The sequence below is a fragment of the Staurois parvus genome, unplaced genomic scaffold, assembly GCF_062004578.1.
Source record: "Staurois parvus isolate SC_StPar_1 unplaced genomic scaffold, SC_StPar_1.0 ptg000658l, whole genome shotgun sequence".
Classification (NCBI taxonomy): Eukaryota; Metazoa; Chordata; class Amphibia; order Anura; family Ranidae; genus Staurois; species Staurois parvus.
In genome coordinates this window covers 391,287-410,196 of record NW_028318454.1, presented here as the reverse complement: position 1 = coordinate 410,196, position 18,910 = coordinate 391,287, and the positions used below count along the sequence as shown (strand labels likewise).

At 38.7% G+C, this 18,910-nt stretch overlaps 1 protein-coding gene across 1 annotated transcript; it reads left to right on the top strand.

Moving 5' to 3' along the window:
• The first annotated feature begins 11,086 nt into the window (after nt 1-11,086).
• Nucleotides 11,087-18,473, top strand: KCNE4 (potassium voltage-gated channel subfamily E regulatory subunit 4). Its single transcript, XM_089694300.1, has 2 exons — nt 11,087-11,220; nt 15,825-18,473. The coding sequence occupies exon 2, from the start codon at nt 15,895-15,897 to the stop codon at nt 16,381-16,383; it is 489 nt and encodes a 162-aa protein (XP_089550426.1). The 5' UTR covers nt 11,087-11,220; nt 15,825-15,894; the 3' UTR covers nt 16,384-18,473.
• The last annotated feature ends 437 nt before the right edge of the window (nt 18,474-18,910 follow it).

Below are 18,910 nucleotides of genomic sequence, written 5' to 3'. Positions count from 1 at the left end.
TCTGCACTCTCATCTTCCCTTTGTGTTGAAGCTCACAGCTCACATTTTCCATGACAGCGGCTGTGTTCCTTAAGATATAGCTGGAAGCCAACAAGATATAAATAATGAGGGATCTTGGGTCTGTTCCATGCCTATAATGCTCCAGTCTACAGCGTCAGATTCACAAATAACCAAAACACTGGAAATTCTGCAGCATAAAACAAACAAAAGACTAATCGCTCAAACACTTACTACGTCAACATCTAAGTTCCTGGTAATATCTTCAATACGGTTAAAAATGAACAAGAGATAAGTACATGCGCTTTCATATGTTGATTCACGGCTTTTACAACCTACTAAATATTTTCTGATAACACTTTTTTCCAGTCACTCTCAGGAACAGCTGTATGTTTTTTTTTTTATGATGATATTGTTATAGTGTAATAGTATCACACCTATGATATCATAAATGAAATGCTTAAAGTAGAAGTCCAGTCAAATACTAACCAAGCCTACACCAACTCCCAGCACAATTCTAAGCCTTTTTCTATCTACTCTGTGAAAGTAAAGATCGGTATATGTACCTATTCTGAAGTTGCTCTGGTCCGGTCCCATGATCAGGTCCCAGTGGTGGCTTCAGTGTAGAGGAAGCACAGTAGACAACGAATTTCCCTTAGTAAGCCAGATTCTGGAGAGATCATGTGACTTGATGGACCGCCCTCAGCATGGGTAAGTTTAGACTTCTTTCCTTTACAGGGTAGATAGAATAGGCTTAGAATGGGGGTGGAAATAGGTTTAGGCTTAGTTAGTATTTGACTATACGTCCACTTTAACCACTTCTGTGCCGCCCTATAGCAGAAATACTGCTACAGGGCGCAATGGGTGTGCAAAATCGCGTATATATACGTGATTTTGCAGCTCCGGGTAGCGTGCGCCCTACCCGCACCGCCATTCGCGGCCTTCATTGTCACCAGGTCCTGGCCAGTGATTCCCTGCTGGCACCCGGCGATCTCTGAGGATTTCTGACGGGGGAGAGACCTGCATGTAAACCAGTCTTTCTCAACCTTTCTGAGACAGAGGAACCCCTAAGATAACTTTCAAGTCTCAAGGAACCCCTGCTAAAGATGACTATATCTACAAACTCATGATACATCAATGTGATGATCAGTGCAAGAATGCTCCTTATACTTGTGGTTACTGAGAAGAATTACCCTCTTACAGATAGCTAAAAAGATCAATGGTGTCAGTGGGAACTTATCTGAGAGGCAGAAATTGTTCATTGCTCAAGGAACCCCTAGCAACCTCTGGAGAAACCCTAGGGTTCCACGGAACTCTGGTTGAGAAACCCTGATGTAAACAATACAGATCCCTCCCTTGAGCTCCTGCACAATGCTTTGTATGGCTCTGCATAGTAGCGCCATACAAAGCAATGTGCTTACAGTGAAACACAGCCTCATAGTAAAACAGCACACAGTTAACCCTTTGATCACCACACATGGTAACCCCTTTCTGCCCAGTGCCATTAGTACAGTGTCAGTGCTTTTTATTAGCACTAATCGTATTGCTGTCACTGGGGATGTCAGTGACACCAAGTCAGTTCCCCCCAGGGTCAGAATGCCTGCTGCAGTCCCGCTATTAGTTGCTGATTGCCGTCATTACTAGTAAAAAAATAAAAAGAATTCCAGTATATATACCGCCATTTGTAAACACTATAACTTTCACGAAAACTTTTTTTTTTTTAGCAAAGGCATGTAGCAGAATACGTTTTGGCCTAAATTGATTTTTAAAATTTTGTTACTGGACATGTTTAATAGCAAAAAGTCAAAAATATCATTGTTTTTTTTTTTAACATTGTCGGTCTTTTTTTTGTTTACAGCGCAAAAAATAAAAATTGCACAGGCAATGAAATACCACCAAAAGAAAGCTCTATTTGTGGGAAAAAAAGAACGTAAATTTCATTTGGGTTCAGTGTAGCATGACCAAGCAATTGTCAGTTAAAGTAACGCAATGCCGTATCACAAAAAATGACCTGGTCAGGAAAGGCGGTAAATCCTCTGGAGGGCAAGTGCTTAAGCTATGCACAGATATTATCAAACATCCTCTATCTATAGTGAAAGACAGTGCATATTACTTCTTTGAAAACCACAGGAAAATGTAATGCTTTCCACTGAACTTTTTGTTTTACTTTACCTTTTCTCCTCTGATACTAGAGCGTCACATTTGAAATACCTTTTCATGTGTGGCAAATAACCCAAGAAAGATACACCCCTAGGAGGTCTAATAATAGAGGGGTACATGACTATGCTAAGAAAATCATGGGGATTGGTTTACAAGGTAGGTGGACCAAATCAAGGGGGTAATACACTGACGTTGGGCTAGTATGTTAGGTAGCTGGCATTTTGGTAAACCAGACCACGTTCCCTGTGTATGTACATTGGATCTGCAGATCAACTATACATGTACAGTTGTGTTCAAAATAATAGCAGTCAGACATCACTAACCTGATCAATCACTGTTTTTGGTAAAAATGATATTTCTACATGGCAAATAATTTACTAGCAGGTGTAGTATAGTAATAGAAATCCAACAGACCCAACAGTCATGACATGCATGCTGCTGATTCTGTGTAATTGAATCGCTAATTGAAAGGGGCATGTTCAAAATAATGTGTGTGGAGTGTGGAGTTCTATTAGTGAGGTCATTCATTCTTTGAAAAACAGGTGGCAATTATTGCCCTTATTTAAGGAAGGAAGGAAGCAAATGTTGTACATGCTGGTTACAGTGCATTTCTATCTGAAATTCTAAGGAAAATGGGTCGTTCCAGACATTGTTCAGAAGAACAGCGTACCTTGATTGAAAAGTTGATTGGAGAGGAGAAAACATATAAAGAATTGCAGAAAATTATAGGCTGCTCAGCTAAAATGATTGCAAAATGGCAACCACAACCTGAAAGACGTGGAAGAAAGCGAAAAACTACCATTCGAATGGATAGAAGAATAGCCAAAATGGCAAAGACTCAGCCAACAATCAGCTCCAGGAAGATCAAAGAAGGTCTAAAGTTACCTGTGAGTACTGTTACAATTAGAAGACGCCTATGTGAAGCCAAGCTATCTGCAAGAAGCCCCCGCAAAGTCCCACTGTTGAAAAAAAGACATGTGCTGAAGAGGTTACAATTTGCCAAAGGGCACATTGACTGGCCTAAAGAGAAATGGCGCAACATTTTGTGGACTGATGAAAGTAAGATTGTTCTTTTTGGGTCTAGTGGCCGGAGACAGTTTGTCAGATGACCCCCAAACACTGAATTCAAGCCACAGTACACTGTGAAGACAGTGAAACATGGTTGCACAAGCATCATGATATGGGGATGTTTCACAGGTGCCAGAAGTTGGTTGACTCCATGCAACACAGATGTACAGCAGTTCTCAGAAACAGTGTTTATACAACTAAATATTAATTGATTCAAAGGAAAGCAAAATCTTCAAAATTTTTCAGTTTATATAGTGAATGTTTGAGTTTGTAAAGAAGAATACAAACACTGCTATTTTTTTGAACAGTCTAATATTCACTTTTCTTCAATTTTTTTAGAGGAACAACACAAATTTTGATATATTTTTCTTCATGTTTTGATTTGGAATAGAATGTGTAGTGTTCCCAATGCATTTGTGTGTATGGAAATAAAAGCTATTAGAAGGATTTTGAGCTTTATTCACTTTTTTCAACACACTATTATTTTGAATACAACTGTATATGTACCTTTCTGTGGTATAGTAGATGACAGTCATATTCAGAAAATTCTATCCAAATCCATGCTTCCAATGCCGCTTTAACTAGAACACATATGGCATTTTGACTATACATTGCTATAATGGTGTTTCAGGCACTGGTAAGGCATTGACACTAAATACAATTTTTTCAGATGTTACCTATAATATTTACTGCTTTTAACGGCCCAATGAGCCTAAATACCATGCTACACCGCTGTATGTCAGAGCATGTCAGCGAATTAACAATGTACATGACAGATCACCTGCACGCCTTATCTTACTAATAAAACATGAACTAAACAAATTATGAAGTGAGGATATAGCAGTTATTTTAGATTGGCACTTTTAGAACCTTTTTCTACGTGACAGTTGTGAAGATTACTATCAAACCAATGGGGAAGCATGTTGTTTTTAACTGTGTGTTTTTAATACATTTTGTATTTTAAAAAATGCTTGCTCTTTGCTAGAGTATTACTCACCTCAAGTGATTATTACTCATCCATTACACATACGCCATGTTTTGTGGTGCACTGTATTGTAAAAATAGTGCAGGTGAGTTTTTTTGTAAGGTGGGGTGAGTTGACATTCCATTTATAGTGAATAGGCTACCTTAATCCTGTGCCTTAAAGAACTTATGTCACTTCTGTTCCCAACTCCTAACTGAAAAGTTGTCCTCCCCAAACAGGATATTGAGCTAAACCTGTAGGTAAATCTGAGAACCAGAACCTTTGTTGAGTGGAAGAGTGGGGGTTTGATAATAAAGTTGGCAGTGCCTCCACCCAGGACAGGACCACTGTGAACAGATGGGATTCACTTCCTGGGAAATCAATCTATAGTCTAATCAAAGTAATTGAGTAACTACTGCAACCAGTATATGACATTAACGCTAACCATATAGGTACACACCAGTATGCAAATATTACAAGCTTTATATAAGAAAAGATTAATAACAGTACATACATCCAATGTACAAACCGGTATTATCAGCAAAGGTCCCAACATGAGTCCTGGCAGAATTGTGCACATATATCTCTGTATCTGTGTCCGCAGTCTCTGCTCATCTCCTGTACTGTGTCTGCAGTCTCTGGTCATCTCCTGTACTATGTCCGCAGTCTCTGGTCATTCCCTGTACTGTGTCTGCAGTCTCTGGTCATCCCCTGTACTGTGTCCGCAGTCTCTGGTCATTCCCTGTACTGTGTCCCCAGTCTCTGGTCATCTCCTGTACTGTGTCCCCAGTCTCTGGTCATCTCCTGTAGTGTGTCCGCAGTCTCTGGTCATCCCCTGTACTGTGTTCGCAGTCTCTCGTCATCTCCTGTAGTGTGTCTGCAGTCTCTGGTCATCCCCTGTACTGTGTTCGCAGTCTCTCGTCATCTCCTGTACTGTGTTCGCAGTCTCTCGTCATCTCCTGTACTGTGTCCGCAGTCTCTGGTCATCTCCTGTACTGTGTCCGCAGTCTCTGGTCATCTCCTGTACTGTGTCCGCAGTCTCTGGTCATCTCCTGTACTGTGTCCGCAGTCTCTGGTCATCTCCTGTACTGTGTCCGCAGTCTCTGGTCATCTCCTGTAGTGTGTCCGCAGTCTCTGGTCATCTCCTGTACTATGTCTGCAGTCCATTAGTTCAGAATATTTTTTTTCTTGTTTTTCACCTCAAAAACCTAGGTGCGTCTTATGGTCAGGTGCGTCTTATGGAGCGCGAAATACATTATTTTCCATCCTTTCCCTTCGAATCTTCTTGTCGCTTCAGTGAAAAACTATTGTCGATTTGGCCTCACTAATGATTAGAAAAGCAAACAGACGCTGCTATAAAGTTCTTAAGCTGGTCATACATGGCTAAGCTTTTTTTGTTCAGACAACAGGCTGAAGGAAAAATTTTAACCGATTCCCCCATCCACACATTTGAGTTGGATGGGGGAATCCTCCCTACTGTGCTATTGTATTCTGCTAGCGGGGGGAATCCTCATCTGCCAGAATACACAGATCAGCACTGCAGCCATTAACTGCAGCTGCTGATCGAACGGCTTTTTTCCCAATAGGTCTGTTCAAGACATGTCTGTTGATAGATTGACTTCTGTTGAGCTGCAGTGGCCAAACATGCATCGACATTCAAAGCATAAAAAAGCATACCATTTTTTGGAAACTGACTTTCCAAGCACCACAATTGAACAACAATCATGATAATATAACATTTTATTAAACTGAATCTTTAAAAACCATAACGAGGTTCTTCTACATAATATGACAATATGGTATCAGCAAATAAAATTGATAATACCCAGCCAGGGGCGGACTGACAACTCATGGGGCCCCCGGGCAATAAGGGATCATGGGGCCCCTGTGTCCTAGCCCACACCTGAAAAAGCCAATGAAAAGTACCAGGAGCATCTCATGGGGCCCCCTACTGACCCCGGGCCCTTGGGCAGTGCCAGAGTGCTCGAATGGTCAGTCCGCCCCTGTACCCAGCATTATATGAAAAGAAAAGGGATTTTTAAGGTGTGCGACAAATTTCACACTTAGTATGTACTAAAATCAATACAAAGCTTTATTCCATATTAACATAGAAAAAAACATCACATTAGTAGTTTTGAAAACTATAAAACCAACACAATATTTCACATGGCTTGAAGTTCACAATGCAACAATTCCAACTTGACATATTTTGACAAATTTCTGGCTTCTTCAGGAGTATACAGGTAGTTGCATGTAACTGACACTAGAAAACTAAAATACAAACAATTTTGACTTTGCATAATAACAAAAAATAGTAACAGAATCATCCATATAATACATACAAGATCAATGCTTACTAAATATAGGTTTTTATGGGGTTAATCTGCCAAGGCCGTTCTTACCAGGTGGGTCTTGATATATGGAAAACCCAGCAAACAGGCATCCACAGACTTAATCTGGGTATAAAGTAGAAGAATTTTGTTCAACATTTTCATTGTAAAGCTGGCCATAGATTGACTGACTGAAATTCATCCGGTTCAGCACATACCGAACGAGGTTATGAGATGACATTACAGTCTCGCTAGGGTCAGCTGGCCATTCCAGACAAATTGATGGACATTCACTTAGTCACTGTATTGAGCCCCTCTAGAGTCAGAGATGGACACAAATCTAGAAACACACCAACCAGGGATTGTCACACCAGAGAAAGAATTATAAATACCATCATGGTACAAGGCTGCAAAACTCTGTGGTCCTGCACTTGAAATTCAGAATCACAGCCCTTCATCTCCCAGTCACAATCATAAAATATTGTGATGCAGAGACTCCTGTATTTTTCTAGGCAACGGGAACAGAAGTAGATGGGTGATTTCCATCTGGAACTGGAAATTCCCTGTAAGAACAAGGTTAAGCTACTTGTGGCTTATGTCTAATTTTAAAATAGTTAATTAACACATATATAACAGAGAAATCAAAAAGTCCCCAAGACATAAAGCAACAGCATTAAAATGTTTTTTTTTTCCCAATACAAGTGGAAGGGTTAACAGCAATCTGTCTTTAAAGTGATATTTATAAATAAAATAGCGCAAAATAGACCTTCATGCAAATTTAGCAAATCACAAAACATAAATGTCCCATATTCATTAGTGCATATCTCTGTCAGAAAATCTTCAGGAAAGACTCCCCAAAACCACTTGTGATGAAAGCTGAGGATTCCAAATGCTTTTAGGAAACTTCCACCTAAAAAGCATTTGGAATCCTCAGATTTCATCACAAGTGGTTTTGGGGTGTCTTTCCTGAAGATTTTCTGACAGAGATATGCACTAATGAATATGGGACATTTATGTTTTGTGATTTACTAAATTTGCATGAAGGTCTATTTTGCGCTGTTTTATTTATAAATATTATTTGTGTTTTCACATTTTTTGCAATTTAGAAGAGGGATACACATATTTTGTATTTGGCAGGTATTTTGTATTGGCGCAAGAATATCTTATTTTTTGTCTTTTAAAGTGAACCTACAATTTGTTCAAAATATTTTGTATTTATTTTTGTAAAAGGAATCTTGCCCTCCAGAGGATTTAGCCCCTCTTCCTGACCAGGCCATTTTTTGTGTTACTGCGCTGCATTACTTTAACTGACAATTGCGCAGTCATGCAACGATTGAGCTTTCTTTCAGTGGTATTTGATTGCCTGTGTGGTTTTCATTTTTTGTGCTATTAAAAAAGAAAAAAAGGCTGACAATTTTGAGAAAAAAACTATATTTTTGACTTTTTGCTATTAAACATGTCCATTAAAAAAATTTTAAAAACCAAATTTTGTCATACATTTAGGTCAAAATGTATTCTGCTACATGTCTTTGCTGAAAAAAAAAATCCCAATAAGTGTAAATTAACTGGTTTATGTGAAAGTTATAGTAATGGCGGCAATCAGCGACTTATAGGGGGCTTGCGGTGGGCATTCTGACACTGGGTGGAACTAACTGCCACTGACATCCCCAGTGACACTAATACAGTGATCGGTGCTAATAAAAAGCACTGACACTGTACTAATGGCACCGGGTAGGAAGGGGTTAGCATGTGGGGCAATCAAAGGGTTAGCTTTGTGCCATTTTACTAGGGGCTGTGTGTTTGTGCTTCACTGTAAGCACACTGCTGTGCATGGCTGTGCTGTGCACAGCCATGCACAGCAGTGTGCATGATCTGATAGGGAGGATAACTGTTTTGTTTACAAACAGTTCTCTTCTCCGTGGGAGATGCTCGGCAATAACTGGGTTTCGGCAAGTAATCAACGGCCAGGACCTGGTGATTGACCGCCACAGGCATGTATGGCGGCACAGGTAGGGCACCCAAGCATCTCGCACACACCCCCTACCCGTAAATACAAAATTGCGTATATATAGGTAATTTTGCGCACCCGTGCCACCCTGTAGCAGTATTTCTGCTATAGGGCGGACGAGAAGCGGTTAATATAAATAATGCTATTAACGAATGAATTTTTTTTATAAAAAGCCTGTTCCTTTGTAAAATATTTTTTTGAAGTATGTACAGTAGGATAGCCATATTTGCTCATTACCTCTGCAAGCTTTGCTTCCTCCTGTGCAGTGCTTCACATTAATTATACTTTATCATTTTTTTCCCACAGTAAAAGTCTGTGGGGTTGATTTACTAAAGGCTGTTCTACTTAGTGAAAGTTGCACGTTGCTAGGGAATTGTCCCCAGAGCTTAGTAAATGAGGGGAAGCTCTGCTGACTTCCAAGCAAATGTGTTTTACATTTTCCTTGCATTTATTTGCAACATGGAAATGCAAAATTTCACCACATTCACTAAGCTCTGGGTAAAAATCTCATGCAAAGTGTAACTTCCTTTGCAAAGTACACATCCGATTTGCCTTTAGTAAATCAACCCCTATGAGTCACTGAAAACAATGCACTCACTGTGTGGCTGATATCTCACTGGGTAAGGCAGTGTAAGTGTAGTGAGTGTCTGCTCCCTTGCATGGGTCATCCGCAATTTGCTATATTTAATACAAGGACAAGAGATATGAGCAAGCATGTATAAATATGTGGGTCACATAAAAAGTAACTTCATGTCTGCTTTCACACTGATCCATTTTTCTTCCATTTTTGCATTAAAAAAGTGGAATCAAAATGCATGACCATTAACTCCTATGGAACTCATCACACTGGTCTGTTGCATTTTTCAATTCGTGACTGCTGCATTTTTGGTACATGTTTGGTGTGGTTAAAAAAAAACACACCAAAAATACACCTCCCAATTGTAAAGAATGGAAATTGCATCAAAAAGTGGCAAAAATGCATAGATAATGCACCTGCGGTTGCATTCCTGGTGCATTTTTTGAGTCACATGTCTTTTTTTCACAGGTGTGAAACACTGCAAAAATGCTGTGAAAACATGGAAGAAAAAATACCACATTTTTGCAAGGGAGTAGTGTGAAAGTAGCTTTAAGGATTAGTTCGACTTTAGTAACATGTTTCAGGTTACAGCCATATTTAGGGTGTAACATGATACAAACTTAGGAGCCCCCGCACCCCCACAAGTCCCCATTGTGACAGCGGGCCAGGGAACCTCTCCTCACATCTGCTGTCACTTTTTTTTAAATGCGGCTGTGCAGGGCTCTGTCCACCCGCCTGCGTCATTCATTCACAGAGTTCTGTAAATGGGAGAACTACCATCAGCCATTGGGGTTGACTACTTGTAGTTCTCAATGAACTATCAGTGCGCTGAAGAGCACTTTAGGTAGTTCATTGATCCTTCCTGTCTTTCAGTAACTGCCTGCACCTCGCATGGGCAAACAGTTACACTGACAGTCATAGGAGTCTGAGATTCCACCCATTATCTGCTGATCACAGGTGCAATGCTCATAATTTAAATAAATTATAAATGCACAATGTTTTACTTGAAAAGAGATGATAATTTCACTTTAAAAAAAAAAAAAAAAATTACACTTTTAAGTTTGATGCTGCCATAATAACTCCAGTATGTGCTCACTAAAAATACACTATTCTATAAGCTCTAAACAGACAATCTTACAATTTTTCTTCTGAGTAATATAAACATATAGTATTTCAGGTACTTGTATAGCACTCTCAATTTACACAGCGCTTTATTATTTACACAGCGCTTTATTGATATATATATATATATATATAGTACATTCACATCAGTCCCTAACCCTCAAGGGGTGTACAATCTAAGGCCCCTAACTCATATTCATACATACACATACTAGGGCCATTTTAGACAGGAGCCAATTACCCTACCAGCATGTCTTTGGCATGTGGGAGGAAACCGGAGTACCTTTAGGAAACCCACACAGGCACAGGGAGAACATGCAAACTCCAGGCAGGTATGTGCCATGACTGGGATTTGAACCAACAACCCTAGTACTGTCAGGCAGAAATGCTAACCATTAAGCCACTGTGCTGCTCAGAATGGATGAGATTTGTCTCTTCTATCATGCAGCTCAGATGACAATTGTAGATCTCTCCATACACTGCCCTTGTCTAAATATGAACACACTTTTTCAATTTGCCCTCTTGATAATTATTCTGATTATTATACTTTTATGTGATTTTATCAGTTTTTTTGGAAACACTTGGACTATTTATGTCAAAGGTTTTTTGCTGAACTAGTTATATTTCAGTTTTCATCAGCCAAAGCATTACATACTTCTTTCTAATTGGCGTGCAGCAATTCCCTTCTTAAATAGGCATATGACTTTGCTTATGTCACTAGGGCCAGAACATCTCTCTCATTCCCTCTCCCTATCTCCTCTGCTCTCTCCCTGGTGTCTGTCACAAGTTCAGGAGGATGTTCTGCGTGTCTTCAAGCACAGGCCTGCACCCTCCCCCTTCTACATCATGTCATAAAGACGTCTACAGCTGCCTATTTATTCTCCAGCAGCTTCACCGGCTTCCAAAACATCAGCTGGAGACCGGTTCAGCTTTCCAGATTTACCAGAGGCACGAGTAGGACATCATTTCACTTCTACGCAAGAAGTTCTGACACGTAAGTTCATGTCTCCTTCTACTATATAGTCTTTATCTGTATGCATGCAACAAAAATAAACCATTGCATATATTTAGTCACTAAAATGTATTACCAGAAAATGTATGTAAGTAAGCATTTAAATTACAATGATTACGCTTTACACAAAAAGAAATGTATAAAGCCCAAAGGAGGGATCTAAGTCATCCGAAAGCTTGCATCTTTAAGAGATAGCCAATAAACGGTATCACTTAACTTCTAAACTTTCTGCATTCATTAATGGCTAACTTGGTATAGTATTCTCCTACTGCTAATTAAAAAGTTGTAGAGTCCCAAAAATATAACTGTATATTATTAGTAATTGTACAGTTTGGATTTGTTACAAGTATAATGGTTTTGTTGTATATTTAAATTATTGCATATTTTAATTTTCTTAACTTCAGTTTCTTTTGAAAATATTTTCCAGCATCATTAGCAAATCAGCCTATTTAAAAATGTACTGAATATGTAATAGACAGATTAATTGAAATGCTCTAGGCTGGATGCGCACAGTGATGCAGCACAACTGTCAAAGGTTGGTTACTGCAGATAATACAAGGCTACACACGGAGGATGGTACTGTAGGTTGGTAGGCTCTGCACAGACTGCTGGTGCTTGAAACTCCTTATAGATCATAACTGAATGCCTTGTTTCAAAGCTCAAAAATGAAAAATGAATAAGGAGGATGTAGGCAAGGTGTACACAGAGATTGGCGCTTTGATGAGGCTAGGTTTACACTCATGCGGTGTGGTACATCGCATGTGATTTGCACAGGAACAGCACCGCATTCCTGTGCAAATCACATGCGAATTGTGTGCGGTGCGATTTGTGCCATACATTATGGCTCAAATCGCACCACATCCGCACCAAAAAGGTGCAGGACCCTATTTTTGTGTCCAGATCACATGGGTATTCACACCTATGCAATCCAATTCTGCACTACACACCGCGTTTTGCTGACCGATTTTGGGGTGTTGTTAACTTAACATACCTGCAACGGTTCTCATGAACGGGGTGTGATTCTGATGCAGTGCGGAATTCGCACAGAAAATGCTGCAAATTCTGGACCGCATCAGTGTGAACCCAGGTTCCAGGTCCACTTTGCTTTCCCAACTCTTACAAGTATTTGTTGTGGCTAATGTACTTCAGTTTTCGGCAATGATTCTGTGTGCCATCTGCACGGGGAATGTTGAATACATGCATTACCTTGTTCTAGAAACGTTTACATTGTTTGGAATTTGTAGAGCCACTGATTTTATCACATCTTTTCAGGGTTCCTTAACACCATAGTAAATAGACAAAGTCCCGAGTATTCATCTAACAACACATGGATAACATTTATCACATGAGAAATGAAGTGAATTATAATAAAGAGGGTCTTTAAGTAAAATTCACCCTTCACATGGATATGTATTAGGTTACATATTAGCATTAAGAAATTAATTTTTTTATTTAGAGGGAAAAAGTTCTTCTTTCTTTCCGTGAATAAAAACCACTGTTGCCATTTCAGCTTGGGCAACTTGAAATGACATGGTCTTTGACAACCAATGGCTACTGAAAAGAGCCTAATGGTTTAGCAGTAAGGTGATAAAGGAATCAAAATATTCACCCCATGTGCTTCCAAACTATAAAAAGAAATACACATTGATAAGACTGTTTACATCAAGTTGATCTTTTTCACATTTATATTATAAAAAAAAAATAAACAAGACTAAAGTTCCCATTGTAATATATATTAAAAGGAAGGACCTTTGAGGACATAAATACTGTTTTCTCAGCCAGCTAGGTGTATCTAAAGCTGGACAAAATAACATGCCATAGAGACATTTGGAAGTTGCTCTTTTACACATCCAGGAGGTTGTAATGCTAATATAAATTTGTTTAAATTGTTTCTATCCTCTGGTACAGTACAGTCAGCTCTTATTGTTTATAGTGTTACTAAACCCAAAACAGTAAAATCAGTCTGTGTATACAGTAAATCATGCTTGTTATACTCACTGTGGAACCTAAGGGGTTAATCCTACGTGTTGTGTTAAAAGGCTGTTTGATCCTGTCTTCTCTGATCCCCTACCTTCTTCTACTGTCCCCAGTCCATCTGCTGATAGTACAGAGCTTTAGGAGTCGCTCTGCACATGCTCAGTTTAGTGTGTATTGCTAGAGAGTTTTTTTTTTTTTTCTTGGGAGGGTTCATGTGATCGGCACAGGGTCAATCAGCGCTGTCCTGACAGAGGGTGGGGGGTTATGCAGCCTCTTAGGACAGTCAAGCAGAATGAAAAACTCCTCCTACAAGCTTTAACCAGTGCTCTGCAGGTCACTGATAGAAGTCACAAGACTGCTCTAACTGCTGATGAGAAAAGGTATTTAGCAGTTTATATTTACTAAAATAATTGCATTTCCATGTTCTGTGTACTGTGGGAGACCAGATATAGTGAATGCAGGGTCCTGGGTTTAGTAACACTTGAAATTACTGAACACACTATCATTAAATAAAGACATAAGTAATCTTGTAGTAAATTCCACCTGGGCTCACCAGTCTGAGCGATAGTTCAGGATATGAAGAACCACATACTTTTTCCTGTTATAATATTATAAACATTCATTCAAATAGAGTTTCCAGTTTCCTATTAATGAATTGGTGTTCAAATATTATATGAAAAATGAAACTATGCTTTCAATAAGTAAATGCTGCACACTTGGGCCAGACAATAGGCAATTATTCTTCGGAGAGACAGATGTTACCTGACTGAGATCTGCTTGTCTGCAAGCCTTAGGCTGACAATACACAAATATATTTTTTTTGCTCAGCCAAATCTAACAGATTTCTCCATCCATGCAAATGGCGCAGATGGATAAATCCCCCTGCCTTGCTATTGTACTCTGACAGCCGCTAATGGCTAAACAGCTGATTGGGTGCAGGTGATGTTCAGCCTAGAATTTTCAGGATGGTTTTCTTTGACAAAAGTCAGTTGAGTTTTGTAGATCCACCAGGGCACCATTAGATTCCTCTGAATCAGCCGAAACTCTAACAGTGTATAGCCAGCTAGTTGTCTCAGTGATGCTAGAAAATAACTGAAGCTTCCTGCTATAACATAGACTTACTGCAATAGTTCCTATTTCAGGCCAAGTTAAAAAGAGATGAAATCTGGATACTTAGATATTTCAAAGTCCATGTGGAATGAAACTAGATGAAATAAGACTAAAATGGCACTATGCCAAGTCTTCTATAAATTTAGTGCTCACTAGTCACATTTCCCATTTCCTGTTTGACTTCAGTAAATTAAGAAGAATCAGTAAATTATACGGTTACATAGTTAGTCTGGCCATAAAAAGACAAACGTCTATCCAGTTCAACCATTAAAAAAAAAAAAGTTATAATCCTGCAACCACAGTTGATCCAGAGGAAGGCAAAACAACCCAGCGAAGTATGATCCAAATTGCTCCTCTAGGAGAAAAAATTCCTTCCTGATCCCCCGAGAGGCAATCGGATATTCCCTGGATCAACTTTACCTATAAATGTTAGTATCCAGTTATATTCTGTGTATCCAAGGAAGAATCCAGGCCTTTTGTAAAGCAATCCACTGAGCTGGCCAGAACCAACTCTTGAGGGAATCTATTCCACATTTTCACAGCTCTCACTGTGAAGAAACCTTTTCATGTTTGGAGATGAAATTTATTTTCCTTCAGGTGTGAAGAGTGCCCCCTTGTCCTCTGTGATGACCTCAGGGTGAATAGCTCTACACCGAGTTCACTATATGAACCACTGATGTATTTATACATGTTGATCATATCCCCCTTTAATCTCCTCTTCTCATGACAGAATAAATTCAGTTCCTCTAATCTTTCCCATAGCTGAGCTCCTCCATACCTCTTATCAGTTTGGTTGCCCTCCTCTGTACTTTCTCCAGTTCCCCAATGTTCTTTTTGTGAATTGATGCCCAAAACTGAACTGCATATTCCAGATGAGGTATTACTAATGATTTGTACCGGGGTAATATGATATCATTCGCTCAAATTATTTGAGAAGAAAATGGATACAAGATATAGCTATATGAGAGTGATCACAGAGATACAGTGCCTTGTTGCTAAGAGTATCAAATCCAATTCCTTTTTAATTTTCAGACTCGGGCTGTAGTAATGGCAGCTGTAAGCTGATTGGTTGCAATTAGCATCATTTTCATAGTGTCTGTTAACCTCTGGGCTTCATGTGTCTATGAATCACCCGGGACAATAAGCAAAGACTGAAAATGAGGGTTAGGCTTGAAGCATAAAGCAAGATAAGGAATTAAAAAATTATGTAATGGTGGAAAGAGGTATTAGACAGCATAGTCTGTTAAAGGAAGCTGAGAAATAACAGACTAGCTAGATGACCAGGTGAAAATAAAGGGAAAAAAAGCCTAAATAAACAAAACGAATGCAGCCACCGACATCTAAGAATTGATGAGCTTCAATATATTAAATGTTTATTTTTAGATTTAATACCACTTTATATACAAATGGGAAAATAAAGAACACACATGCTATATAAGGAAAATATTTAAAATATGAGGATTCAATTATATTAATAAAGCCTTTGCATTTCCTTTCAGGCTGTATCCACACCATTTTATATTGTCAGACAGTAGAGCTATTGAACCCACAGCTCTAAATTCTGCTTCAATGTTGAGGATGGAAGAAATAGCCAATGGCACCATAACAAGCCAGGGAAATGGCTTAACTCAGGATCCATCAAGCCAAGTTACCAATGGAAAAGACAACAATGAGTATCTCTATATACTAATAGTCATGTCTTTCTATGGAATATTTCTGATGGGTATCATGTTGGTCTATATGAGGTCCAAACGGAAGGAGAAAGAATCAAAGCTCTTTCTCCTTTATCAAGATGAGGAGAAACAATGGATGGAAATCAGGAAAAGTGCATCTTCATTGTCTGTAGCCAAGCCAACCCCACCTTGCACTGTATTTACAGTGCTACAGGATACCTTTGCAACTGGCAGGTTCTGTACTGATTGTAAAGGAGCAGATAGCAGTATCAGTTCTGAATCTTCATCTTCTGATGTACACTTTACCATCCAAGAAGAAGTCATTGAAGGACTGGTTCAGGACAAGGCAGATGAAAAGCCTGAAGAGCCAACTCAAATTTCCTAGCGACGAGCAAGAGATACTATTTATCTAAGGAGTCTAGAAGATCTCTGTTGAGGAGACACTAGTCCTGGGTTTAGGGTCATATTGCCTAGTGAGCTCTTTTTAGAGACATGAACTACAAAAGGTTGAAAATCAAGCATGTTGCGGTGGGCTATAAATGTGTACAGAGAGGTAAAACATCATTAAAAGGCTTCATAGGCTTTAATGTTGAACCTAGCCCTAGAAACCGATCACAGGTCCTGTCCTTCTGGGGGCATAACACAGACCAATACGTATTCTGAGTGACCATATAGTTCTACAGAGCCATACTGAACTAATAGTGTCAGCATTAGATACATTAGTTTTTGGTCGGTGTCGTTCGTTCTTCATTCTGGACATATAAACATTGTCTTACACTGGGATAACTATTGTTGTAGAAGTTGTAGCCCAGAAATTGCTTTAGATCCAAGCCTGGGTACTTTAAGGGATGGTAACTAAAGCTTACAAAGCAAACAGAAGATGGTTGTTTCGTGACATTTATTTGTTGCACTGATACATGTCATAGTATACAAATTAACTTTATTACCTATTGCTTTACAGAAAGTCTTTAACTGCAGCACATTTTGATAGATTGCAGAAAGGTTTAAACAGTGATAAAGTTGCTCCCAAGTTCTTTTCAATATTTACTTTAAAGAATTGTTTTAAGTACATTCAAATACAGTAAATGAATGTAAGACTTCAAAGCAAGGACATTTCTGTAATGTCTGTTTTATATACAGTTTCACATAAAAGGTTAGTCTATCCGATGAAGGTATTTCAATCTAGCATTCATGTGGGAAGGATGAAAGTGTCATACTGCCAATAACTTATCTGGACCTTCATTCTCAGCTTCACCCAACCAAGCTCTAGCCATCCACTATGACTATTACAAGAGTGTTTTACTATATTAGGTTTGTGTTACATTATAGAGAGTGAACAAGAAAAGTAAGCATCTCTTGTTTGGCCTTATGAAGGCAGTAGTGGAGAACAGAGGTAACGGGATCTTATCAGTGGAGATCTTTATATATACTGTAAATAGCCAGAGAGTGATTCATCCCATTGTACTGAAATGCACTTTGGTTGACTAAAGTCATTTTAGTGGTATTCTATGACATTATAATGTATCACATTGGGTATATAGAACTCTGCCCTTTACAATCTACTTACTACCACATACAGTCATTTCTGGGTTAGAATCAGTTATTTTTGGGTCCAGTTGCTTTATAATTTTGCATGTATCAAAAATTAATATGTAATGTCAGTTTGCTTCCAGCACTTTGATCATCACCAGTGTTTATATTCTGACCAGCTGTACAAATGTATTAGACCTTGCCAGTATAAGAAGCTGAGTGATGCGTGTAATGAGTTTAATTCATTCTAAAGCAGAGGTTATTATTGCAATATGATGGTTAACAAAGGGTAACAGCATCCTAATTCTACATGGCTGTGATTAGAGTGTAAAACTGACCTCTTAAGTACTATTTATGTGACTTTATAAATTACAGACTTACATTGTTCATAGCCTTTTACCTTTTTCCTTTTTCACTGCACAAAACACAATTAATTTAGGTAGAACTGTGTGACATTCTGTCTAAAGCACAAAAAAACGTCCTTGAAACAAAGCAGCAAGTGGAAAAACATCTACCATATGCACTGACCAAATTCCTCCTCTTATCTGCCTAGAGCAATTCAAACAATGAGAGGTGACAGGTTTTAAGTTGCTATTTAAAACTGAAATTTTTATGTTCCCTTGTTAAATACGTCTGAAAAATCCAATGCTTAAAAAAGGTTTATTGGACTACATTTTGCAGTAACTGTGATGCACAAATACAAAAATCATAAAAATGGCAAAGTAAAAACTACCCACACAACATTTATACATAGATGGAGAGAATGAAAATGTTGATGGTGCAAGTATGTAATGTTTCTATTTATATGGTACTTTGTTCTAGAGAACAAAATCCTCATTCCCATTGTATTTTATTGTTTGTCTTCTATTTTATTTGATATGTCTCTGTTTTTATGAAGTGCTGTGAATATGTTGGTGCTATATGAATAAATGATTATAATAACAACCCTCTGTAATGGTCTTCTACTCAAGGTATACATACAGTATATCCATGGATTTACCACAATACCACTAGCACTATAATCTTCTGGATGCAGCTATGAAAGATCAAAGAACTAAAACTTCACAAAACTTCATATTACTACAAATGTCTCTTGTCTCTTATTTATTGCAGGTACTTATATAGCACCTTCAGTTTACATATATATTGTACATTCACATCAGTCCCTAACCCTTAAGGAGCATACAATCTAAGGTCCCTAACTTATTCATACACTTACTAGGGCCAATATAGATATAAGCCAATTAACCTACCAGTATGTCTTTGGAGTGTGGGAAGAAACCAGAGTACCCAGAGGAAACCCACACAGACAGAACATGCAAACTCCAGGCAGGTGGTGCCATGGTTGGGATCCAAACCAATGACCGTAGTGCTGCTCAGGC

Excerpts from the sequence above, each read along its gene's own strand:
- KCNE4 (XM_089694300.1), top strand. The coding sequence starts at position 15,895 with ATGTTGAGGATGGAAGAAATAGCCAATGGCACCATAACAAGCCAGGGA.